The 22,148-nt window shown below is 49.6% G+C and overlaps 2 protein-coding genes across 4 annotated transcripts in view; one reads left to right on the top strand and one right to left on the bottom strand.

Annotated features, from left to right (window-relative positions):
- LOC129780412 (uncharacterized) overlaps positions 1-22,148 on the top strand; it is a 115,912-nt gene that overhangs the window by 12,365 nt on the left and 81,399 nt on the right. The gene's annotated exons all lie outside the window — the stretch shown is intronic.
- On the bottom strand, positions 370-20,371 carry LOC129773774 (uncharacterized protein K02A2.6-like). The gene is made up of 4 exons (XM_055777420.1): positions 20,325-20,371; positions 3,848-5,180; positions 3,087-3,650; positions 370-3,024 (listed from the first exon to the last, which is right to left on the bottom strand). Exons 1-4 carry the CDS (start codon positions 20,369-20,371, stop codon positions 370-372), a joined length of 4,599 nt encoding a protein of 1,532 aa, XP_055633395.1.

Raw genomic sequence — 22,148 nt, 5'->3', positions numbered from 1 at the left:
AGAGCCCTCCACCGAATGTGAGAGACTACCTCGCTCTCAGTAGCCTAGGTGTTGTCGACGTTTCTCTCCTTCCATATGAACGTTTTCTTTCTGTCATATTCTCGAGCCTATACATAGCTGCTATATTTTTTTTCTCCATACATCGCTTCCGGGTAGCAAGTTTCGCTCAGCTATGAAATCGTATTTCTCTATCGGTTTCGTATTTTCTTAAACGAGCGCTACTTACCTTTGTGTATTTACTTTGCCCTCACCTTAATTACACTGAGATAATTGAATACTTTGTAATTGTTAATTTATTTATTAATATGAGACATCTATCTACTACAATATTCCGTACCTCTACTCTAATAATTTTGAATAATCAGTTGTTCATTGATAGATATGGTAAATAAAATAATCGTTGAATCGTGCTGGTCTTCTCACATTAGAATGGTGACGAAGTGTGGTTTTGTTTGGAATATGTTGGTTGGGTTGCAGTGTATTTTTTGAAGACTGTACCTGGTGCTGCTCCAGATAATCATCTGTCAATTGTTTCTCCGAGTCCTCATCCAGAATTATTGCCAGTCCGCTGCGATCTGCGTGTTGATGAACGCTGTCTTCCCCTGAATCTTCCGAAAAATTAAGCTCCTTTGCCGGTGGGGCCAGTTTCACATCTTGTACATTTCTTGCATACTGCACGCCATTGCTACTCATGATTACAACTTTTGCACCAGTTCTAGTGATTACAGTGAAGCGTTCGGAAGAAAATGTTGGATCACTTTTGTGTTTTCTTTGCTGGCTCATCAGTACGACATCGCCAACCTTGATATAACTTTCTTTCGCACCTCGTGACTGATCTGCGTAATGTTTGCTGTAAAGCTTTGCTTCAGCATCCAATTCCTTAATATTGTCCCTGTCTAATCCCTTCGAACGAGACTCGGTCCAGAGAGTTGGAAAAGTGCCACGATATTTGTACCCGACCATTAACTCGAATGGTGTAACCATCAGTCTCGCATGTGGAATTAGCGTGTTGTGATTGTGCACGAATTTATCCAAGCTCATACGCCAATTGGTACCATCAAGTGTCGATGCTGATACAGCCTTTATGATGGACTGATTTTGGCGTTCCACAAGCCCATTTGTTTGGGGACACAGTGGTATCGATTTCCGGATATGAACGCCCTTATTTTCCCAGAACGAACAATACGTAGAGCTATTAAAAGGTGGTCCGTTGTCGCTCTGCAGGATGTAAGGACAACCCCAAAGCTTAAAAATATCGCACAGTGCAGCGTTTGTAGCTTCTGCTGTTTTGCCCCTCATTTCGACTACGGAGAGGTAACGAGAGTAAGTATCGACCACCGTTAGGAAATCCCCTGTTCCATATCCCGGAATAGAGAGGAAATCCGTTTGTATTATTTCCCAAGGTCCTTCAGGAAGATTACGTGATGAAATGGGTAATGGACGATTTTTCTTGGACAACATGCAACAGGTTTGACAATCTTTCACAAACCGTTCTGTTTCTGCAGCCATTCTAGGCCACCAAAAGAACTCGCGCATTATCCTTTTCATGGCAACCTCTCCCACGTGTCCTCCATGAGCAGATTCCATAGCCTTTGATCGAAGTGAGTTGGGTAAGACAATTTTGTCATCTTTGCATACCAAGGTGCCTAGATAGTGTAGATGCTTCTTCTGTGCTTCGTATCGCCTTAGTTCGCGAGGCCATTCATCGTTCTTCAATGCTTTGCATAGTTGTATCAACTCTTCATCCAGTTCCGCAGCCACTTCGATTTCTCCTAGAGAGATGTCCATATTTCCTGTGTCTAATGCAAACAGCACGTGTTCGTCGGCACTATCTTCAAAAGGTTCTGCGTCTTGAGACATCTTCATCAGCCTTGATAATACATCCGCAACGTTATCTTTGCCAGGAACTCGCTCAATCGTGAAGTCGAAAGGTTGTAGGCGTAACGCCCACGCCTCTGCTCGCGAAACTGCTCGTTTCCCAATCCGATGTTCCCCTCCAAAAATAAATTGGTTAGCTTCGGCATCCGTCCGTATAATGAAAGTCCTTCCGGACAAATAGTACGCGAAGCGATTCACGCCCCATACTACAGCCAGAGCTTCTCGGTGGGTCTGCGGATATCTCTGCTCAGTTGCTGTTAATGCTTTCGAAGCACATGCGATGATTCTCGGTATTCCATTGTCGTTAAACTGCACTAAGACTGCTCCCAGGCCGATAGCCGACGCATCAACGAAAAGTTCTGTTTTGTCAGCGGTATTGAAGTATCCGAGAGTTTTAATTGCCTCCAATGCTTCGCACTTGAACGTTTGAAACTCCCGTTCTTCTTCTTCGGACCAGTAAAATTTAATGGAGTTGGCCAACATTCGTAACTTTTCAGTTTTGGTTGCTCGATGTGGCACAAACTTATCGACGAATGTTACAAGGCCCAGAAAGCTCTTTACTTCCGCTACCGTTTCTGGCCTACGGAAATCTCTTATGGCGCTCATCTTCTCCTCTTCGATCTGCCATCCGTTTGCAGTGAGCCTAAAACCCAGGAACCTGACCGATTGGCTCTTGAAAACACACTTCGAAGCGTTTATTTTTACGTTGTGTTCTTGCAGACACGCCATTACCGTATTAAGGTTTTCGTCGTGCTCTTCTTGTGTTTTTCCGAAAATGAGGATATCGTCTAAATAGTTCTTTACTCCCTTACAACCCGCCAGAATTTTCCTCTGAAGTACCTCCTGGAAAATGTCTGGCGCGTTGCATAATCCAAAAGGAAGCCTTACGCACCGGTACATTCCAAACTCCGTGCAGAAGTTTGTAAGGTGGCGACTGTTCTCGTGAAGTTCAATGTGAAAGAACGCATTGGACATATCAATAGTCGAGAACCACTGCGCACCATCTAGTTCCGCCAGAATCTTCTCTAGACATGGCATGGCAAATGGAGATCTTTGGATGTAGCTATTCGGGCCTCTGAGGTCTATCACTAATCTGATATCGTCCTTGCCCTTAGGTATAGCCAGCATCGACGAGCAAAATGTATCCTCCATTTCGTGGGTAACACAATGATGTTCGCTGCGAGGAGTTGATGCAACCGTTTCTCAACCATAGGTTTAACGGCTATCGGGATATTCATGAAAACGTTGCGACAAGGCGGCCTGGTCTGGTCATAGCTCAACTGTATCGGCGGGATATTAAATTTTGGAAAAACTTCGTCCATCGTAACCGATGCAATCTCACGTGGATCGTACCACGAGTGTGTCGAAGACTTTACTGAGTTAACAGGTACTTGTAGACCTAGCAACAGAACGCTATATCGGGTAGCAGTTGATCTTCCCAGCAACGATCTACATTCCTTGACAACGTAGAATTTTTCTAGTAAACTTGGACGGTCGTCTGATATATGCAGAAAAGCCTCAAAAGTGAACGTAACTGGTATTTCACCTTCCGTCGCATATGCTTTCAACGGTCGGTCAGTACTATACTGTATATTGAACAATTCCTTTCTGTATCTACGATCGTTGCGCAATAAATCAAAGCGATCATGTGTTAGAGTGTTGACTTGGGCTCCAGAGTCAATAAGGAACTCACACTCTAATCCTGCAACCTTTGCCGTAATTATCCCATCATCCGTCGAAGTTTTTGGCATCAAAAGTGTTGCAATATGCAACTGCAAGAAAAAAACATTGTACTGAGGGAACGAATGAGATGCTGAATCAGTAACATTGATGTACAATGAAAAGAAATTTCGTTATATTCGTTTTATTTCAATAAGTAATCGAGTTCATATCAAATGATAAATAGCATATTTAAATTCAATGTAGATCAAATGTGTACTACGATACGTTACATATCCGGATCACCTACCCCATCCTCAGCAGCATTCTCATCAGCCTCGGCCACCGGATTCAAGTCGATCGAAGCAATCTTACCAACAGTGTTATCCGGATTAACACCTTCGGATCTGCGATGATTTTCCTTCTTGATTGGTGGACGGCATGCTCTCTTAAGGTGACCTTTACGTCCGCATTTGAAACATGTCGTATCAATTGCGAAACAGCCATCTGCGTGGTGGTCGGTACCATTGCATCTGTAACAGCTGTATGACTCATTTCCTTGAGAGTTTCCAAATCTCCTCTGATCTGGTGGCAATCGAGATCCGGTTCTGAAGGGTCCAGCGTACGGATGTCCTAACCTTCCCCGAGTTGACGCTGGATGCCGATAAACTCCACGTCTTGATGGGCCTGCTTTTGGATATGGATTACCAACAGCCGCCACTTTAGCTGGTTCAGGCTTACCATGCTTCAACCGGTAGTATTCTTCATTCATAGCTACCGCCTCGATTTCACGAACCACGTCCACCAAATCAGTGAACGTCCCCGGTCGATTGACCATCTTGAGGGCCGCTGCCCTTACGTCCTTGTTGCTTGCATGGCCGGCAACAGCATTCACGATCTCGTCGAACTCTTTTCCTTCCTGAAAGTCACACAGGCGGGCTGTGGAACCAACTCTCATAACAAACGCCAAATCCGTTTCTTCCGAACGCTGTATAATGAGTGCGAGTTTGCGGCGTTGGAGCATAGCGTCGGAAGCTGACCCGAAATACGTCTTCATCCTGAACAGGGCATTCGAAAACGGAAGAGTCACTTCATTTGGGGCTTCGGCACTCGACTTTGTATTCTTGAAGATTTCCAAGAGAACCGGTCCCGCCTTAACCTTGAAAACGATGAACCTTGTACGCTCGTCCTGTACCCCCGCTAGTTTCAGAGTGTCGGATAGAAGATCAATCCACGATTCATAATCACGGCGCCCAATTTGCTCACCAGCGAAGGCAGGCTTACACTCTGGAACGTTGATGGAAGTAACGGACATTTGGTTCATCGAAGACATGAACCGAGACATTTCCATTCCCATCGAATTTCCCTGAAGCGGAGTACTTACGGGGTCAAGGTTAACGGGAAATCCAACCCTGTTTGTTTCCGCTTCTACATCGTTACAATGCTGCGGAGTACTGGTAGGACCGTTATCTCTTACGAAATCACTGCTATGTAAACTTTCGCTACGAGGTGCTGTTAGACTTGTTTGCAAAGCTCTGATTGTCTTGTTGGCAACTTCTAATTGCTTACTCATTTTGATCCTGGAAGCTTTTTCGTTAGCCAGTTCCTGCAAGATAACGTCGAGTTTCTTCTTCTTCGTTTTTCTGTAAAGGTCAAATACAAATAATAGAGCTTCATTAGAGACGCTGAATACAAAATCAACCATAATCTTTATCAGGCAATTAAATTCCCTAATTGTTGGACACACTCTCAATTATCTTCAATACAGGAAATTCAATTGCTTCATTTTTTTTTTTCAATTGCTCTTCTTTCAAACCAAGAGTCCAAATGCTCCTTTATCTTTCCTTGGAGTCCGATCGCTCCTTTTTTTTTTTTTTTTTTTTTTATTGGCAGACTTATCTCACTTCTTAACTAGGCGAACCTAGCCAGAATTTTCACCTGCCCCCGGGCTTCTGAATGCCAAAGGGGGACTAGGCTCTGCGGAATGCACGTATCTGCATGCTCGTGCTGTTTCAGTCCTGACCGAGAAATTGTCGGACAATCGCGCAGGTGCTAAGGATGACCGACTTTTGGATGCCGGCCAATTCCTTCTCCATATTCAACACCTTTAGCGCTTCCAGAAGTGTCTTCGGGACAATTCCAGTTCCAGAGAGAACGACTGGAACAATTCTTGGGACCTCCCTTAGCCCCCACAGTTCCTTGAGCTCCACGGCCAATGGTCGGTACTTGCAGATTTTGCGACCGTGGGTTTCCTCCAGATTCTGGTTCAGTGGAATAGCGACATCGATGATGGTGACTTTGCGGTCGCTCTTGTCGTAAACCATTATATCTGGCCGGTTGTGGTGGATCGAGAGGTCGGTCAGAACAGTGCGATCCCAGTACAGCTTGAAACGGTCATTTTCCAGGACAGGTGCAGGCAGGTACCGGTAGTTTGGTACGTTGTCTTCCAGTAGAGCACATTGGAGCGCCAGTTGTCGATGAACAATACGGGCCACGTTGTTGTGGCGCTCGGTGTAGGCTGCGTTGGCCAAAACGGGACAGCCTCCCATAATGTGTTCTATGTTTTCACCTGGTTGATGGCACATCCGGCAAATGTCATCAACGTCTTGATGCCAGACGTACCGCCTGCAGTTTCTCGTCGGCATTATCCTGTCCTGGATGGCTATCATGTCGGCTTCTACTACTGAAGAGAGTTCACCACGCGTTAGCCACAGATTAGATGCGGCCTTGTCGACGTGTGGCCGATCCAGTTGATGGGGGTGGGCACCATGCACTGCCTTCTGCTTCCAAGCTGCAATCTTCTCCTCCACTGTCTGCAGATTGCAGTTGAGTTGGTACTCCGCTTGCGCCAAGTGCAGAGCGCTGTATCCTCTGTCGGCGGCGCAGACAGCCCGGTATAGCGCGTTTTGGTTGGCGCGTTCTGCGAAGTACTCGCGCAGTTGTCGTACCTGGGCAACACACAGTGCAGAAATGTCGACGATTCCAAGTCCCCCTTCTTTGCGTGGTAGTGAAACTCTCTCCAGTGCCGATTGAGGATGGTGCATTCCGGCCTCTTTGAATGCTTTCCTCATCCTCCTCTCAAGGTCCTCTAGGTCAGTTTTGCTCCATTTGACTACACCAAAACTGAAGGTCAGCAGGGGAACCGCGAATGTGTTGATCGCGCGTACCTTGTTCCCCGCGTTGAGGAAAGTCCTCAGGACACAGTTCACTCGACTCAAGAACTTGTCTCGCAGCTCCGTCTTGATGTCGGAGTGGCGAATCCCGGTGAGCTGTCGGAATCCAAGATATTTATAGGATTCGCCACGAACCATGTCTCTTATAAACTCGCCGTCATAGACCTCGTAGCCTCCGGATTCGGTAAGTTGTCCTTTCAGCAGGTGGACACAGCGACACTTGTCGAGACCGAACTCCATACAGATGTCCCTGCTTATGTCTTCGACAACCCGGATAGCTACACCTAGACGCTGACGTGAATCAGCGTAGACCTTGAGATCGTCCATGTAAAAGGTATGGGTCACTTCTTCGTGGGCGCCGTCGCCATACCTTATTTTATAGCCATGACCGTTTCTATTGAGCGTCCTACTGAGGGGGTTCAGTGCCAGACAAAACCAAAGCGGGCTGAAAGAGTCGCCTTGGAATATCCCCCTCTTTATCTGCAGCGTTCTAGACTGCAACACATTTTCCCCATCACTAAGGTGCAGAGACGTGCTCCACTGCCTCATCGCATGCTGCAGGAACCTAACGACGACGGGATCAATTTTGTAGAGCTCCAATACCCGGACGAGAAACGAGTGAGGTATGGAGTCATAAGCCTTCCTGTAATCGATATAGGCCATGCTTAGGTTCCGCTGATTATAAACCGCCTGGCCGACTATGGTTGCGTCGATGATGGCCTGGTCTTTGCAGCCATGCGTATTTTTCCTGCATCCTTTCTGCTCTTCTGCGATGATATGGTGTTGTTCGCAGTGGGCAGAAACTTTGGCGGTTATGATGCTGCTTAATATCTTGTACAGACTCGATAGGCACGTTATCGGCCTGTACTTTGATGGGTTCAATGTGTTGCTGTCTTTCGGGAGGAGGAATGTGACGCCACGGGTGGCGAATTCAGGGAGGTTGTGTGGGTCACGTAGCACCTTGTTGAAGCACTCAGCTATCTTTTGATGTGCGACGGTCAGCTTCTTGTGCCAGAAGTTCTGAACACCATCGGGGCCCGGTGCTGCCCAGTTCCTCAGGTACCGCGAGGCTTCGCGGACATCGTTCTCTTCGACGATGATAGCTGGCATCTCTCCAATTTCACCACAACTCTCCTCCTCCCGTCTTAACCACATTTGCCCGTCGCGATGTTGTACTGGGGTCTCCCAAATACCAGCCCAGAAGTTCGTCACATCGCTAATATCTGGCAAACCTTCGCGGTAGTCGGGCTTCTCGTCGCTAATGTGGTCGTAGAACGCTTTTTCGTTATCTCTGAACATCCGATTTTGTTCCTGGCGCTTTGCAGAGTCAGAGTAACGTTTCAGCCGTTTAGTTAGGACGCTCAATTTCTGTACCAGTGTGTCGAGTTTTTCCGTCAGCTGGTGAGCTCCCAGCTGGCGAAGTTCAGTAGGCCGCACGATCACAGCAACTTGGCGACATAATTTCGCCGATCTGCTGCCTCTTTTGTACGCCATCAGTCTTCCAATTGCGGCGCGCTTGTTTAGGATCCGTTGCTCCAATCTCCTTCGCCATGGAGGCTCACGCCTTTCACGGAGATGTTGGAGCAGTCCGCCTCTTGGCCTAATACGGTATCCTAAACTTTTGGCGGTCGCCACAGCAGCACAGTAAACTTTCAGTTGCAGCTCCTCCATGTTCTCAGCATCAACCAAGTGCAGCGGAAGAACGTGCTCGTTCATGAGCTTTACTGCACTTGTCAGCCTGCGGGAATGCTGCAACTTCGGGATCCTGGGGCGCGACAATGGGTCTGTGTCGCGGAACTGTGAGATCGCCTCGTCGTAGTGGAAGACCAGATCGCGTAGTAGTTGTTGATCTGGCTGTGGGTCTTCCGGCTCAGGGGGTTGTAGTACTGTGGCCTCCACTGGTGCTGATTCGCGTGCCCCACTCGCGAATGAATTGCTCAGCCGTACTGAACTTCGTCTCGACACATCGCTTGCTCTGTTGTTCCTGGAGCTTATTTCTCTCTGCACCTGCTGCTTGATCTCGTCGATTTGCGTTTGGGAGAGCATGTTGTTGCGTACTATCGCTCTACGCCTCGCGTTCATCGCGTTCTGATCAAGCCTCCCGACGAACTCTGGATACGCTTCCTCGAACATTGTTAGTATTCGAGGGCGACCGCTCATGTCCGTCTCCAAAGCAGTGCAGATGTAATAGGCGCGGATCACGAATTCATTCATTTCGTGTGTCCACATGATCCGGCGCCTAGTGGTACCCACAAGTGTGGACGACTGTCGTCTGGCAGTCGCAACACGTCTCGTAGGCGCAGCGTTTCTTGGGTGATGTCGATGGCTGCTGTTTCCGTGTGGCGGTAGCTCTTCGGGTTGAACCCGGCTGGTGGCCCGCTCTTGCACATCGCCCTCCAGCCGCTGGCCGCTCGCTCTTACGCCCGTTCCAGGACCAGCTCCAGTTCGGGGACCCTCCTCGGGTGATCGCATTCTAATTATTCTTCGTGATCGTAGCTCCATTTTATTGGGTGTATCTCCTTTGCCCGGGAGACAGCGGGTTGGCAAGGCCTCCATGACCCGGGAGGCCTTCCCCGGGAGAGATATAGCGCTCTGACTCGCTCGCACCCCCTCACTTAGCCACTTTCGACACCCGTTCTCGGAGCCAAGACCAGGTGTGTGTTTCCAGTTCACGCCCGATCTAAAAATGTCGTCATATGATCTTCGTGGAGGCGTGAGATAGGAACATTTGAGACCAACAGGCAGGCTCCTACCCTATGTTGATCCCCATTTGAGAACCATTTTTTTTTTTGGCAGACTTATCTCACTTCTTAACTAGGCGAACCTAGCCAGAATTTTCACCTGCCCCCGGGCTTCTGAATGCCAAAGGGGGACTAGGCTCTGCGGAATGCACGTATCTGCATGCTCGTGCTGTTTCAGTCCTGACCGAGAAATTGTCGGACAATCGCGCAGGTGCTAAGGATGACCGACTTTTGGATGCCGGCCAATTCCTTCTCCATATTCAACACCTTTAGCGCTTCCAGAAGTGTCTTCGGGACAATTCCAGTTCCAGAGAGAACGACTGGAACAATTCTTGGGACCTCCCTTAGCCCCCACAGTTCCTTGAGCTCCACGGCCAATGGTCGGTACTTGCAGATTTTGCGACCGTGGGTCTCCTCCAGATTCTGGTTCAGTGGAATAGCGACATCGATGATGGTGACTTTGCGGTCGCTCTTGTCGTAAACCATTATATCTGGCCGGTTGTGGTGGATCGAGAGGTCGGTCAGAACAGTGCGATCCCAGTACAGCTTGAAACGGTAATTTTCCAGGACAGGTGCAGGCAGGTACCGGTAGTTTGGTACGTTGTCTTCCAGTAGAGCACATTGGAGCGCCAGTTGTCGATGAACAATACGGGCCACGTTGTTGTGGCGCTCGGTGTAGGCTGCGTTGGCCAAAACGGGACAGCCTCCCATAATGTGTTCTATGTTTTCACCTGGTTGATGGCACATCCGGCAAATGTCATCAACGTCTTGATGCCAGACGTACCGCCTGCAGTTTCTCGTCGGCATTATCCTGTCCTGGATGGCTATCATGTCGGCTTCTACTACTGAAGAGAGTTCACCACGCGTTAGCCACAGATTAGATGCGGCCTTGTCGACGTGTGGCCGATCCAGTTGATGGGGGTGGGCACCATGCACTGCCTTCTGCTTCCAAGCTGCAATCTTCTCCTCCACTGTCTGCAGATTGCAGTTGAGTTGGTACTCCGCTTGCGCCAAGTGCAGAGCGCTGTATCCTCTGTCGGCGGCGCAGACAGCCCGGTATAGCTCGTTTTGGTTGGCGCGTTCTGCGAAGTACTCGCGCAGTTGTCGTACCTGGGCAACACACAGTGCAGAAATGTCGACGATTCCAAGTCCCCCTTCTTTGCGTGGTAGTGAAACTCTCTCCAGTGCCGATTGAGGATGGTGCATTCCGGCCTCTTTGAATGCTTTCCTCATCCTCCTCTCAAGGTCCTCTAGGTCAGTTTTGCTCCATTTGACTACACCAAAACTGAAGGTCAGCAGGGGAACCGCGAATGTGTTGATCGCGCGTACCTTGTTCCCCGCGTTGAGGAAAGTCCTCAGGACACAGTTCACTCGACTCAAGAACTTGTCTCGCAGCTCCGTATTGATGTCGGAGTGGCGAATCCCGGTGAGCTGTCGGAATCCAAGATATTTATAGGATTCGCCACGAACCATGTCTCTTATAAACTCGCCGTCATAGACCTCGTAGCCTCCGGATTCGGTAAGTTGTCCTTTCAGCAGGTGGACACAGCGACACTTGTCGAGGCCGAACTCCATACAGATGTCCCTGCTTATGTCTTCGACAACCCGGATAGCTACACCTAGACGCTGACGTGAATCAGCGTAGACCTTGAGATCGTCCATGTAAAAGGTATGGGTCACTTCTTCGTGGGCGCCGTCGCCATACCTTATTTTATAGCCATGACCGTTTCTATTGAGCGTCCTACTGAGGGGGTTCAGTGCCAGACAAAACCAAAGCGGGCTGAAAGAGTCGCCTTGGAATATCCCCCTCTTTATCTGCAGCGTTCTAGACTGCAACACATTTTCCCCATCACTAAGGTGCAGAGACGTGCTCCACTGCCTCATCGCATGCTGCAGGAACCTAACGACGACGGGATCAATTTTGTAGAGCTCCAATACCCGGACGAGAAACGAGTGAGGTATGGAGTCATAAGCCTTCCTGTAATCGATATAGGCCATGCTTAGGTTCCGCTGATTATAAACCGCCTGGCCGACTATGGTTGCGTCGATGATGGCCTGGTCTTTGCAGCCATGCGTATTTTTTCTGCATCCTTTCTGCTCTTCTGCGATGATATGGTGTTGTTCGCAGTGGGCAGAAACTTTGGCGGTTATGATGCTGCTTAATATCTTGTACAGACTCGATAGGCACGTTATCGGCCTGTACTTTGATGGGTTCAATGTGTTGCTGTCTTTCGGGAGGAGGAATGTGACGCCACGGGTGGCGAATTCAGGGAGGTTGTGTGGGTCACGTAGCACCTTGTTGAAGCACTCAGCTATCTTTTGATGTGCGACGGTCAGCTTCTTGTGCCAGAAGTTCTGAACACCATCGGGGCCCGGTGCTGCCCAGTTCCTCAGGTACCGCGAGGCTTCGCGGACATCGTTCTCTTCGACGATGATAGCTGGCATCTCTCCAATTTCACCACAACTCTCCTCCTCCCGTCTTAACCACATTTGCCCGTCGCGATGTTGTACTGGGGTCTCCCAAATACCAGCCCAGAAGTTCGTCACATCGCTAATATCTGGCAAACCTTCGCGGTAGTCGGGCTTCTCGTCGCTAATGTGGTCGTAGAACGCTTTTCTGAACATCCGATTTTGTTCCTGGCGCTTTGCAGAGTCAGAGTAACGTTTCAGCCGTTTAGTTAGGACGCTCAATTGCTGTACCAGTGTGTCGAGTTTTTCCGTCGGCTGGTGAGCTCCCAGCTGGCGAAGTTCAGTAGGCCGCACGATCACAGCAACTTGGCGACATAATTTCGCCGATCTGCTGCTTCTTTTGTACGCCATCAGTCTTCCAATTGCGGCGCGCTTGTTTAGGATCCGTTGCTCCAATCTCCTTCGCCATGGAGGCTCACGCCTTTCACGGAGATGTTGGAGCAGTCCGCCTCTTGGCCTAATACGGTATCCTAAACTTTTGGCGGTCGCCACAGCAGCACAGTAAACTTTCAGTTGCAGCTCCTCCATGTTCTCAGCATCAACCAAGTGCAGCGGAAGAACGTGCTCGTTCATGAGCTTTACTGCACTTGTCAGCCTGCGGGAATGCTGCAACTTCGGGATCCTGGGGCGCGACAATGGGTCTGTGTCGCGGAACTGTGAGATCGCCTCGTCGTAGTGGAAGACCAGATCGCGTAGTAGTTGTTGATCTGGCTGTGGGTCTTCCGGCTCAGGGGGTTGTAGTCTCCTCCACTGTCTGCAGATTGCAGTTGAGTTGGTACTCCGCTTGCGCCAAGTGCAGAGCGCTGTATCCTCTGTCGGCGGCGCAGACAGCCCGGTATAGCGCGTTTTGGTTGGCGCGTTCTGCGAAGTACTCGCGCAGTTGTCGTACCTGGGCAACACACAGTGCAGAAATGTCGACGATTCCAAGTCCCCCTTCTTTGCGTGGTAGTGAAACTCTCTCCAGTGCCGATTGAGGATGGTGCATTCCGGCCTCTTTGAATGCTTTCCTCATCCTCCTCTCAAGGTCCTCTAGGTCAGTTTTGCTCCATTTGACTACACCAAAACTGAAGGTCAGCAGGGGAACCGCGAATGTGTTGATCGCGCGTACCTTGTTCCCCGCGTTGAGGAAAGTCCTCAGGACACAGTTCACTCGACTCAAGAACTTGTCTCGCAGCTCCGTATTGATGTCGGAGTGGCGAATCCCGGTGAGCTGTCGGAATCCAAGATATTTATAGGATTCGCCACGAACCATGTCTCTTATAAACTCGCCGTCATAGACCTCGTAGCCTCCGGATTCGGTAAGTTGTCCTTTCAGCAGGTGGACACAGCGACACTTGTCGAGGCCGAACTCCATACAGATGTCCCTGCTTATGTCTTCGACAACCCGGATAGCTACACCTAGACGCTGACGTGAATCAGCGTAGACCTTGAGATCGTCCATGTAAAAGGTATGGGTCACTTCTTCGTGGGCGCCGTCGCCATACCTTATTTTATAGCCATGACCGTTTCTATTGAGCGTCCTACTGAGGGGGTTCAGTGCCAGACAAAACCAAAGCGGGCTGAAAGAGTCGCCTTGGAATATCCCCCTCTTTATCTGCAGCGTTCTAGACTGCAACACATTTTCCCCATCACTAAGGTGCAGAGACGTGCTCCACTGCCTCATCGCATGCTGCAGGAACCTAACGACGACGGGATCAATTTTGTAGAGCTCCAATACCCGGACGAGAAACGAGTGAGGTATGGAGTCATAAGCCTTCCTGTAATCGATATAGGCCATGCTTAGGTTCCGCTGATTATAAACCGCCTGGCCGACTATGGTTGCGTCGATGATGGCCTGGTCTTTGCAGCCATGCGTATTTTTTCTGCATCCTTTCTGCTCTTCTGCGATGATATGGTGTTGTTCGCAGTGGGCAGAAACTTTGGCGGTTATGATGCTGCTTAATATCTTGTACAGACTCGATAGGCACGTTATCGGCCTGTACTTTGATGGGTTCAATGTGTTGCTGTCTTTCGGGAGGAGGAATGTGACGCCACGGGTGGCGAATTCAGGGAGGTTGTGTGGGTCACGTAGCACCTTGTTGAAGCACTCAGCTATCTTTTGATGTGCGACGGTCAGCTTCTTGTGCCAGAAGTTCTGAACACCATCGGGGCCCGGTGCTGCCCAGTTCCTCAGGTACCGCGAGGCTTCGCGGACATCGTTCTCTTCGACGATGATAGCTGGCATCTCTCCAATTTCACCACAACTCTCCTCCTCCCGTCTTAACCACATTTGCCCGTCGCGATGTTGTACTGGGGTCTCCCAAATACCAGCCCAGAAGTTCGTCACATCGCTAATATCTGGCAAACCTTCGCGGTAGTCGGGCTTCTCGTCGCTAATGTGGTCGTAGAACGCTTTTCTGAACATCCGATTTTGTTCCTGGCGCTTTGCAGAGTCAGAGTAACGTTTCAGCCGTTTAGTTAGGACGCTCAATTGCTGTACCAGTGTGTCGAGTTTTTCCGTCGGCTGGTGAGCTCCCAGCTGGCGAAGTTCAGTAGGCCGCACGATCACAGCAACTTGGCGACATAATTTCGCCGATCTGCTGCTTCTTTTGTACGCCATCAGTCTTCCAATTGCGGCGCGCTTGTTTAGGATCCGTTGCTCCAATCTCCTTCGCCATGGAGGCTCACGCCTTTCACGGAGATGTTGGAGCAGTCCGCCTCTTGGCCTAATACGGTATCCTAAACTTTTGGCGGTCGCCACAGCAGCACAGTAAACTTTCAGTTGCAGCTCCTCCATGTTCTCAGCATCAACCAAGTGCAGCGGAAGAACGTGCTCGTTCATGAGCTTTACTGCACTTGTCAGCCTGCGGGAATGCTGCAACTTCGGGATCCTGGGGCGCGACAATGGGTCTGTGTCGCGGAACTGTGAGATCGCCTCGTCGTAGTGGAAGACCAGATCGCGTAGTAGTTGTTGATCTGGCTGTGGGTCTTCCGGCTCAGGGGGTTGTAGTACTGTGGCCTCCACTGGTGCTGATTCGCGTGCCCCACTCGCGAATGAATTGCTCAGCCGTACTGAACTTCGTCTCGACACATCGCTTGCTCTGTTGTTCCTGGAGCTTATTTCTCTCTGCACCTGCTGCTTGATCTCGTCGATTTGCGTTTGGGAGAGCATGTTGTTGCGTACTATCGCTCTACGCCTCGCGTTCATCGCGTTCTGATCAAGCCTCCCGACGATCTCTGGATACGCTTCCTCGAACATTGTTAGTATTCGAGGGCGACCGCTCATGTCCGTCTCCAAAGCAGTGCAGATGTAATAGGCGCGGATCACGAATTCATTCATTTCGTGTGTCCACATGATCCGGCGCCTAGTGGTACCCACAAGTGTGGACGACTGTCGTCTGGCAGTCGCAACACGTCTCGTAGGCGCAGCGTTTCTTGGGTGATGTCGATGGCTGCTGTTTCCGTGTGGCGGTAGCTCTTCGGGTTGAACCCGGCTGGTGGCCCGCTCTTGCACATCGCCCTCCAGCCGCTGGCCGCTCGCTCTTACGCCCGTTCCAGGACCAGCTCCAGTTCGGGGACCCTCCTCGGGTGATCGCATTCTAATTATTCTTCGTGATCGTAGCTCCATTTTATTGGGTGTATCTCCTTTGCCCGGGAGACAGCGGGTTGGCAAGGCCTCCATGACCCGGGAGGCCTTCCCCGGGAGAGATATAGCGCTCTGACTCGCTCGCACCCCCTCACTTAGCCACTTTCGACACCCGTTCTCGGAGCCAAGACCAGGTGTGTGTTTCCAGTTCACGCCCGATCTAAAAATGTCGTCATATGATCTTCGTGGAGGCGTGAGATAGGAACATTTGAGACCAACAGGCAGGCTCCTACCCTATGTTGATCCCCATTTGAGAATTTTTTTTTTGGCAGACTTATCTCACTTCTTAACTAGGCGAACCTAGCCAGAATTTTCACCTGCCCCCGGGCTTCTGAATGCCAAAGGGGGACTAGGCTCTGCGGAATGCACGTATCTGCATGCTCGTGCTGTTTCAGTCCTGACCGAGAAATTGTCGGACAATCGCGCAGGTGCTAAGGATGACCGACTTTTGGATGCCGGCCAATTCCTTCTCCATATTCAACACCTTTAGCGCTTCCAGAAGTGTCTTCGGGACAATTCCAGTTCCAGAGAGAACGACTGGAACAATTCTTGGGACCTCCCTTAGCCCCCACAGTTCCTTGAGCTCCACGGCCAATGGTCGGTACTTGCAAATTTTGCGACCGTGGGTCTCCTCCAGATTCTGGTTCAGTGGAATAGCGACATCGATGATGGTGACTTTGCGGTCGCTCTTGTCGTAAACCATTATATCTGGGCGGTTGTGGTGGATCGAGAGGTCGGTCAGAACAGTGCGATCCCAGTACAGCTTGAAACGGTCATTTTCCAGGACAGGTGCAGGCAGGTACCGGTAGTTTGGTACGTTGTCTTCCAGTAGAGCACATTGGAGCGCCAGTTGTCGATGAACAATACGGGCCACGTTGTTGTGGCGCTCGGTGTAGGCTGCGTTGGCCAAAACGGGACAGCCTCCCATAATGTGCTCTATGTTTTCACCTGGTTGATGGCACATCCGGCAAATGTCATCAACGTCTTGATGCCAGACGTACCGCCTGCAGTTTCTCGTCGGCATTATCCTGTCCTGGATGGCTATCATGTCGGCTTCTACTACTGAAGAGAGTTCACCACGCGTTAGCCACAGATTAGATGCGGCCTTGTCGACGTGTGGCCGGTCCAGTTGATGGGGGTGGGCACCATGCACTGCCTTCTGCTTCCAAGCTGCAATCTTCTCCTCCACTGTCTGCAGATTGCAGTTGAGTTGGTACTCCGCTTGCGCCAAGTGCAGAGCGCTGTATCCTCTGTCGGCGGCGCAGACAGCCCGGTATAGCGCGTTTTGGTTGGCGCGTTCTGCGAAGTACTCGCGCAGTTGTCGTACCTGGGCAACACACAGTGCAGATATGTCGACTATTCCAAGTCCCCCTTCTTTGCGTGGCAGTGAAACTCTCTCCAGTGCCGATTGAGGATGGTGCATTCCGGCCTCTTTGAATGCTTTCCTCATCCTCCTCTCAAGGTCCTCTAGGTTAGTTTTGCTCCATTTGACTACACCAAAACTGAAGGTCAGTAGGGGAACCGCGAATGTGTTGATCGCGCGTACCTTGTTCCCCGCGTTGAGGAAAGTCCTCAGGACACAGTTCACTCGACTCAAGAACTTGTCTCGCAGCTCCGTCTTGATGTCGGAGTGGCGAATCCCGGTGAGCTGTCGGAATCCAAGATATTTATAGGATTCGCCACGAACCATGTCTCTTATGAACTCGCCGTCATAGACCTCGTAACCTCCGGATTCGGTAAGCTGCCCTTTCAGCAGATGGACACAGCGGCACTTGTCGAGGCCGAACTCCATGCAGATGTCCCTGCTTATGTCTTCGACAACCCGGATAGCTACACCTAGACGCTGACGTGAATCAGCGTAGACCTTGAGATCATCCATGTAGAAGGTATGGGTCACTTCTTCGTGGGCGCCGTCGCCATACCTTATTTTATAGCCATGACCGTTTCTATTGAGCGTCCTACTGAGGGGGTTCAGTGCCAGACAAAACCAAAGCGGGCTGAAAGAGTCGCCTTGGAATATCCCCCTCTTTATCTGCAGCGTTCTAGACTGCAACACATTTTCCCCATCACTGAGGTGCAGAGACGTGCTCCACTGCCTCATCGCATGCTGCAGGAACCTAACGACGACGGGATCAATCTTGTATAGCTCCAATACCCGGACGAGAAACGAGTGAGGTATGGAGTCATAAGCCTTCCTGTAATCGATGTAGGCCATACTTAGGTTCCGCTGGTTATATACCGCCTGGCCGACTATGGCTGCGTCGATGATGGCCTGGTCTTTGCAGCCATGCGTATTTTTCCTGCATCCTTTCTGCTCTTCTGCGATGATATGGTGTTGTTCGCAGTGGGCAGAAACTTTGGCGGTTATGATGCTGCTTAATATCTTGTACAGACTCGATAGGCACGTTATCGGCCTGTACTTTGATGGGTTCAATGTGTTGCTGTCTTTCGGGAGGAGGAATGTGACGCCACGGGTGGCGAATTCAGGGAGGTTGTGTGGGTCACGTAGCACCTTGTTGAAGCACTCAGCTATCTTTTGATGTGCGACGGTCAGCTTCTTGTGCCAGAAGTTCTGAACACCATCGGGGCCCGGTGCTGCCCAGTTCCTCAGGTACCGCGAGGCTTCGCGGACATCGTTCTCTTCGACGATGATAGCTGGCATCTCTCCAATTTCACCACAACTCTCCTCCTCCCGTCTTAACCACATTTGCCCGTCGCGATGTTGTACTGGGGTCTCCCAAATACCAGCCCAGAAGTTCGTCACATCGCTAATATCTGGCAAACCTTCGCGGTAGTCGGGCTTCTCGTCGCTAATGTGGTCGTAGAACGCTTTTTCGTTATCTCTGAACATCCGATTTTGTTCCTGGCGCTTTGCAGAGTCAGAGTAACGTTTCAGCCGTTTAGTTAGGACGCTCAATTGCTGTACCAGTGTGTCGAGTTTTTCCGTCAGCTGGTGAGCTCCCAGCTGGCGAAGTTCAGTAGGCCGCACGATCACAGCAACTTGGCGACATAATTTCGCCGATCTGTTGCCTCTTTTGTACGCCATCAGTCTTCCAATTGCGGCGCGCTTGTTTAGGATCCGTTGCTCCAATCTCCTTCGCCATGGAGGCTCACGCCTTTCACGGAGATGTTGGAGCAGTCCGCCTCTTGGCCTAATACGGTATCCTAAACTTTTGGCGGTCGCCACAGCAGCACAGTAAACTTTCAGTTGCAGCTCCTCCATGTTCTCAGCATCAACCAAGTGCAGCGGAAGAACGTGCTCGTTCATGAGCTTTACTGCACTTGTCAGCCTGCGGGAATGCTGCAACTTCGGGATCCTGGGGCGCGACAATGGGTCTGTGTCGCGGAACTGTGAGATCGCCTCGTCGTAGTGGAAGGCCAGATCGCGTAGTAGTTGTTGATCTGGCTGTGGGTCTTCCGGCTCAGGGGGTTGTAGTACTGTGGCCTCCACTGGTGCTGATTCGCGTGCCCCACTCGCGAATGAATTGCTCAGCCGTACTGAACTTCGTCTCGACACATCGCTTGCTCTGTTGTTCCTGGAGCTTATTTCTCTCTGCACCTGCTGCTTGATCTCGTCGATTTGCGTTTGGGAGAGCATGTTGTTGCGTACTATCGCTCTACGCCTCGCGTTCATCGCGTTCTGATCAAGCCTCCCGACGAACTCTGGATACGCTTCCTCGAACATTGTTAGTATTCGAGGGCGACCGCTCATGTCCGTCTCCAAAGCAGTGCAGATGTAATAGGCGCGGATCACGAATTCATTCATTTCGTGTGTCCACATGATCCGGCGCCTAGTGGTACCCACAAGTGTGGACGACTGTCGTCTGGCAGTCGCAACACGTCTCGTAGGCGCAGCGTTTCTTGGGTGATGTCGATGGCTGCTGTTTCCGTGTGGCGGTAGCTCTTCGGGTTGAACCCGGCTGGTGGCCCGCTCTTGCACATCGCCCTCCAGCCGCTGGCCGCTCGCTCTTACGCCCGTTCCAGGACCAGCTCCAGTTCGGGGACCCTCCTCGGGTGATCGCATTCTAATTACTCTTCGTGAACGTAGCTCCATTTTCTGGGTGTATCTCCTTTGCCCGGGAGACAGCGGGTTGGCAAGGCCTCCATGACCCGGGAGGCCTTCCCCGGGAGAGATATAGCGCTCTGACTCGCTCGCACCCCCTCACTTAGCCACTTTCGACACCCGTTCTCGGAGCCAAGACCAGGTGTGTGTTTCCAGTTCACGCCCGATCTAAAAATGTCGTCATATGATCTTCGTGGAGGCGTGAGATAGGAACATTTGAGACCAACAGGCAGGCTCCTACCCTATGTTGATCCCCATTTGAGAACCAATCCCCATTTGAGAACCAAATTTATTTATTTTTTTTTTTTTTTTTTTTTTTTTTATTAAACGAGAAGTCCAAATACTCCGTTTCTACCGACGGAGTCCAATTGCTCCGCTATATTTACTTAGAGTCCAGTTGCTCCCTTTTTTTTTTTTTTTTTTTTTTTTTTTTTTTTTGCTGGGAGTCCTACTGCTCCGCCATTTTCCATTCGCTCTTTTTCTTAAACCTAGAGTCCAATTGCTCCATTTTCCAAACTAATTCAAGGCCCAAAGACTCCACACAGCTATTCAATTTTCACAAGTTATCATTATGGAAGCTGCACTCTGCGCAGTAGATATAATGTACCAAATTGACACGAAATTTATCTAATTTACACTGTTTTCCTATTCTCACTATTCACTATTCCCTAAGCCATGTTGTGTTTCCGATCGTTGGTGGCCACAATTCTACTTACCGGTCGGAAGCGTTCACTGCGCCATTGTCGTGACCCTTTGACGCCATCGCGGCTTTCTAAAATAAATTACCGGAATAGCAGAAACTGCGTGCTATCACGCCAAACTTAACCAACAGAATGTCTGTGGAGTTCCAGTCTCCCGATCAAAAACCCTTCCTCATCTCTCTCCCGATTCTCTCTGCAGGTTCATTTCTCTCGGCTTCGTATTTTTTTCTGAAATGAAGCAAGACGATTTTCTCGCGTCCGTGTGGGAATCCTATGCAAACTATCATTGTCTTTCCTTTTCACTCTTGCAGAGAGCCCTCCACCGAATGTGAGAGACTACCTCGCTCTCAGTAGCCTAGGTGTTGTCGACGTTTCTCTCCTTCCATATGAACGTTTTCTTTCTGTCATATTCTCGAGCCTATACCTAGCTGCTATATTTTTTTTCTCCATACATCGCTTCCGGGTAGCAAGTTTCGCTCAGCTATGAAATCGTATTTCTCTATCGGCTTCGTATTTTCTTAAACGAGCGCTACTTACCTTTGTGTATTTACTTTGCCCTCACCTTAATTACACTGAGATAATTGAATACTTTGTAATTGTTAATTTATTTATTAATATGAGACATCTATCTACTACAGTACTTTCACCTTTTTCTCAACATTTACTTTCCTGGTAGTTGGTTCCTCCTCGGTATGGCCATCCAATAAAGCATAGCGGTTCCTATCTAATATTGGCTCCTTGCCGGTGTCCGATCGATGTCGTTTGTTGGTGCCATGTGGTATGCCTGGGTCGGTTGACCGGGTTTTCCCCATTGTTGTAGTCCTCAAGGGCAGACAGGTAGTCGATGAATCGCAGGTAGACAATCTGAAAAGAGAAATTAATAGCTTTTTTAAAAATCAGGTAATGAATGGAGCTCCAAACACGTCCGTCTCTGTCGACGGTCGGAGTGGAATGATAATGAAAGTTTGTCTCAGTGAGATCCACTGTTTATACTCTAGGCAAGTATTCCCCTTCATTCTTCTACTTTTCCTTTGCTCACGGAGACTTTGAATCCTACGATTTCCCCTCCGTTGGTCGTCGATAAGTTGCTCGTTATTGACAGCTCTGTTCGGGAAATCACACAAATGGATAGAACAAATGTATGGGAAAATGGAAACGCTTAAAGTTTTCATGAATTTTAACCATTTACAAACCAAGGGATTCTAATGTTTGGCACATTAAACAAATCTTACGGAGTTTCCGATTCCTTTAGTATGTAAATCGCCAAAATCCGTTCGCGGCAAAAAATAGTTATTAACGTTAACTTTATTTCATAAAAACGTGACCTGTTTTCTGATTTGGCACCCTTAATGAAAGACGTAGTTCTACGTCAGAAAACCAAGGCGCCTTGATTATGCGCCCGTTTTCGGAATACATATTCCGATTACTACAAATGCAAGCGAGTGACGGAAAACTCGCAGCTTGCATGCACCTTGAAGGCGATTTGATTTTGCGTCCGTGTTCGGGAACACGTATTCCTTTGACTACATATGTAAGCGAGTAAAAAAGTACTCGCAGTTTGTGTGTATCTGCTATGACGATTTTCCTAGACGCTGTGGTTTTGCGCCCGTGTTCGGGAACAAATATCCGATCAACACAAATGCAAGCATCGTCAATAAGTTAGATTGTTATGATTTCCATAGCTTGCTTTTAAAGCAATTTTGACGTAGGACTACGTCTTTCATTTCTATACCGGGGTGTAAAACCAAAGTTTCGAGAACGAAAGCGTTACGCCGGAGACCGAGATTTTGAGCGTTAATAGCTCTTAAACAACTGAACGAAATGGTATGATAAACACTT

This window comes from Toxorhynchites rutilus, chromosome 3 (genome assembly GCF_029784135.1).
Source record: "Toxorhynchites rutilus septentrionalis strain SRP chromosome 3, ASM2978413v1, whole genome shotgun sequence".
Taxonomy (NCBI): Eukaryota; Metazoa; Arthropoda; class Insecta; order Diptera; family Culicidae; genus Toxorhynchites; species Toxorhynchites rutilus.
This window is presented reverse-complemented; position numbering and strand designations above follow the sequence as displayed.

Excerpts from the sequence above, each read along its gene's own strand:
- LOC129773774 (XM_055777420.1), bottom strand. The coding sequence starts at position 20,371 with ATGGCGTCAAAGGGTCACGACAATGGCGCAGTGAACGCTTCCGACCG. Across the intron at positions 5,181-20,324 it reads GCAGTGAACGCTTCCGACCG|AAAAACGAAGAAGAAGAAAC; the intron begins GTAAGTAGAATT and ends TGACCTTTACAG. Across the intron at positions 3,025-3,086 it reads CGATAGCCGTTAAACCTATG|GATACATTTTGCTCGTCGAT; the intron begins GTTGAGAAACGG and ends CACGAAATGGAG.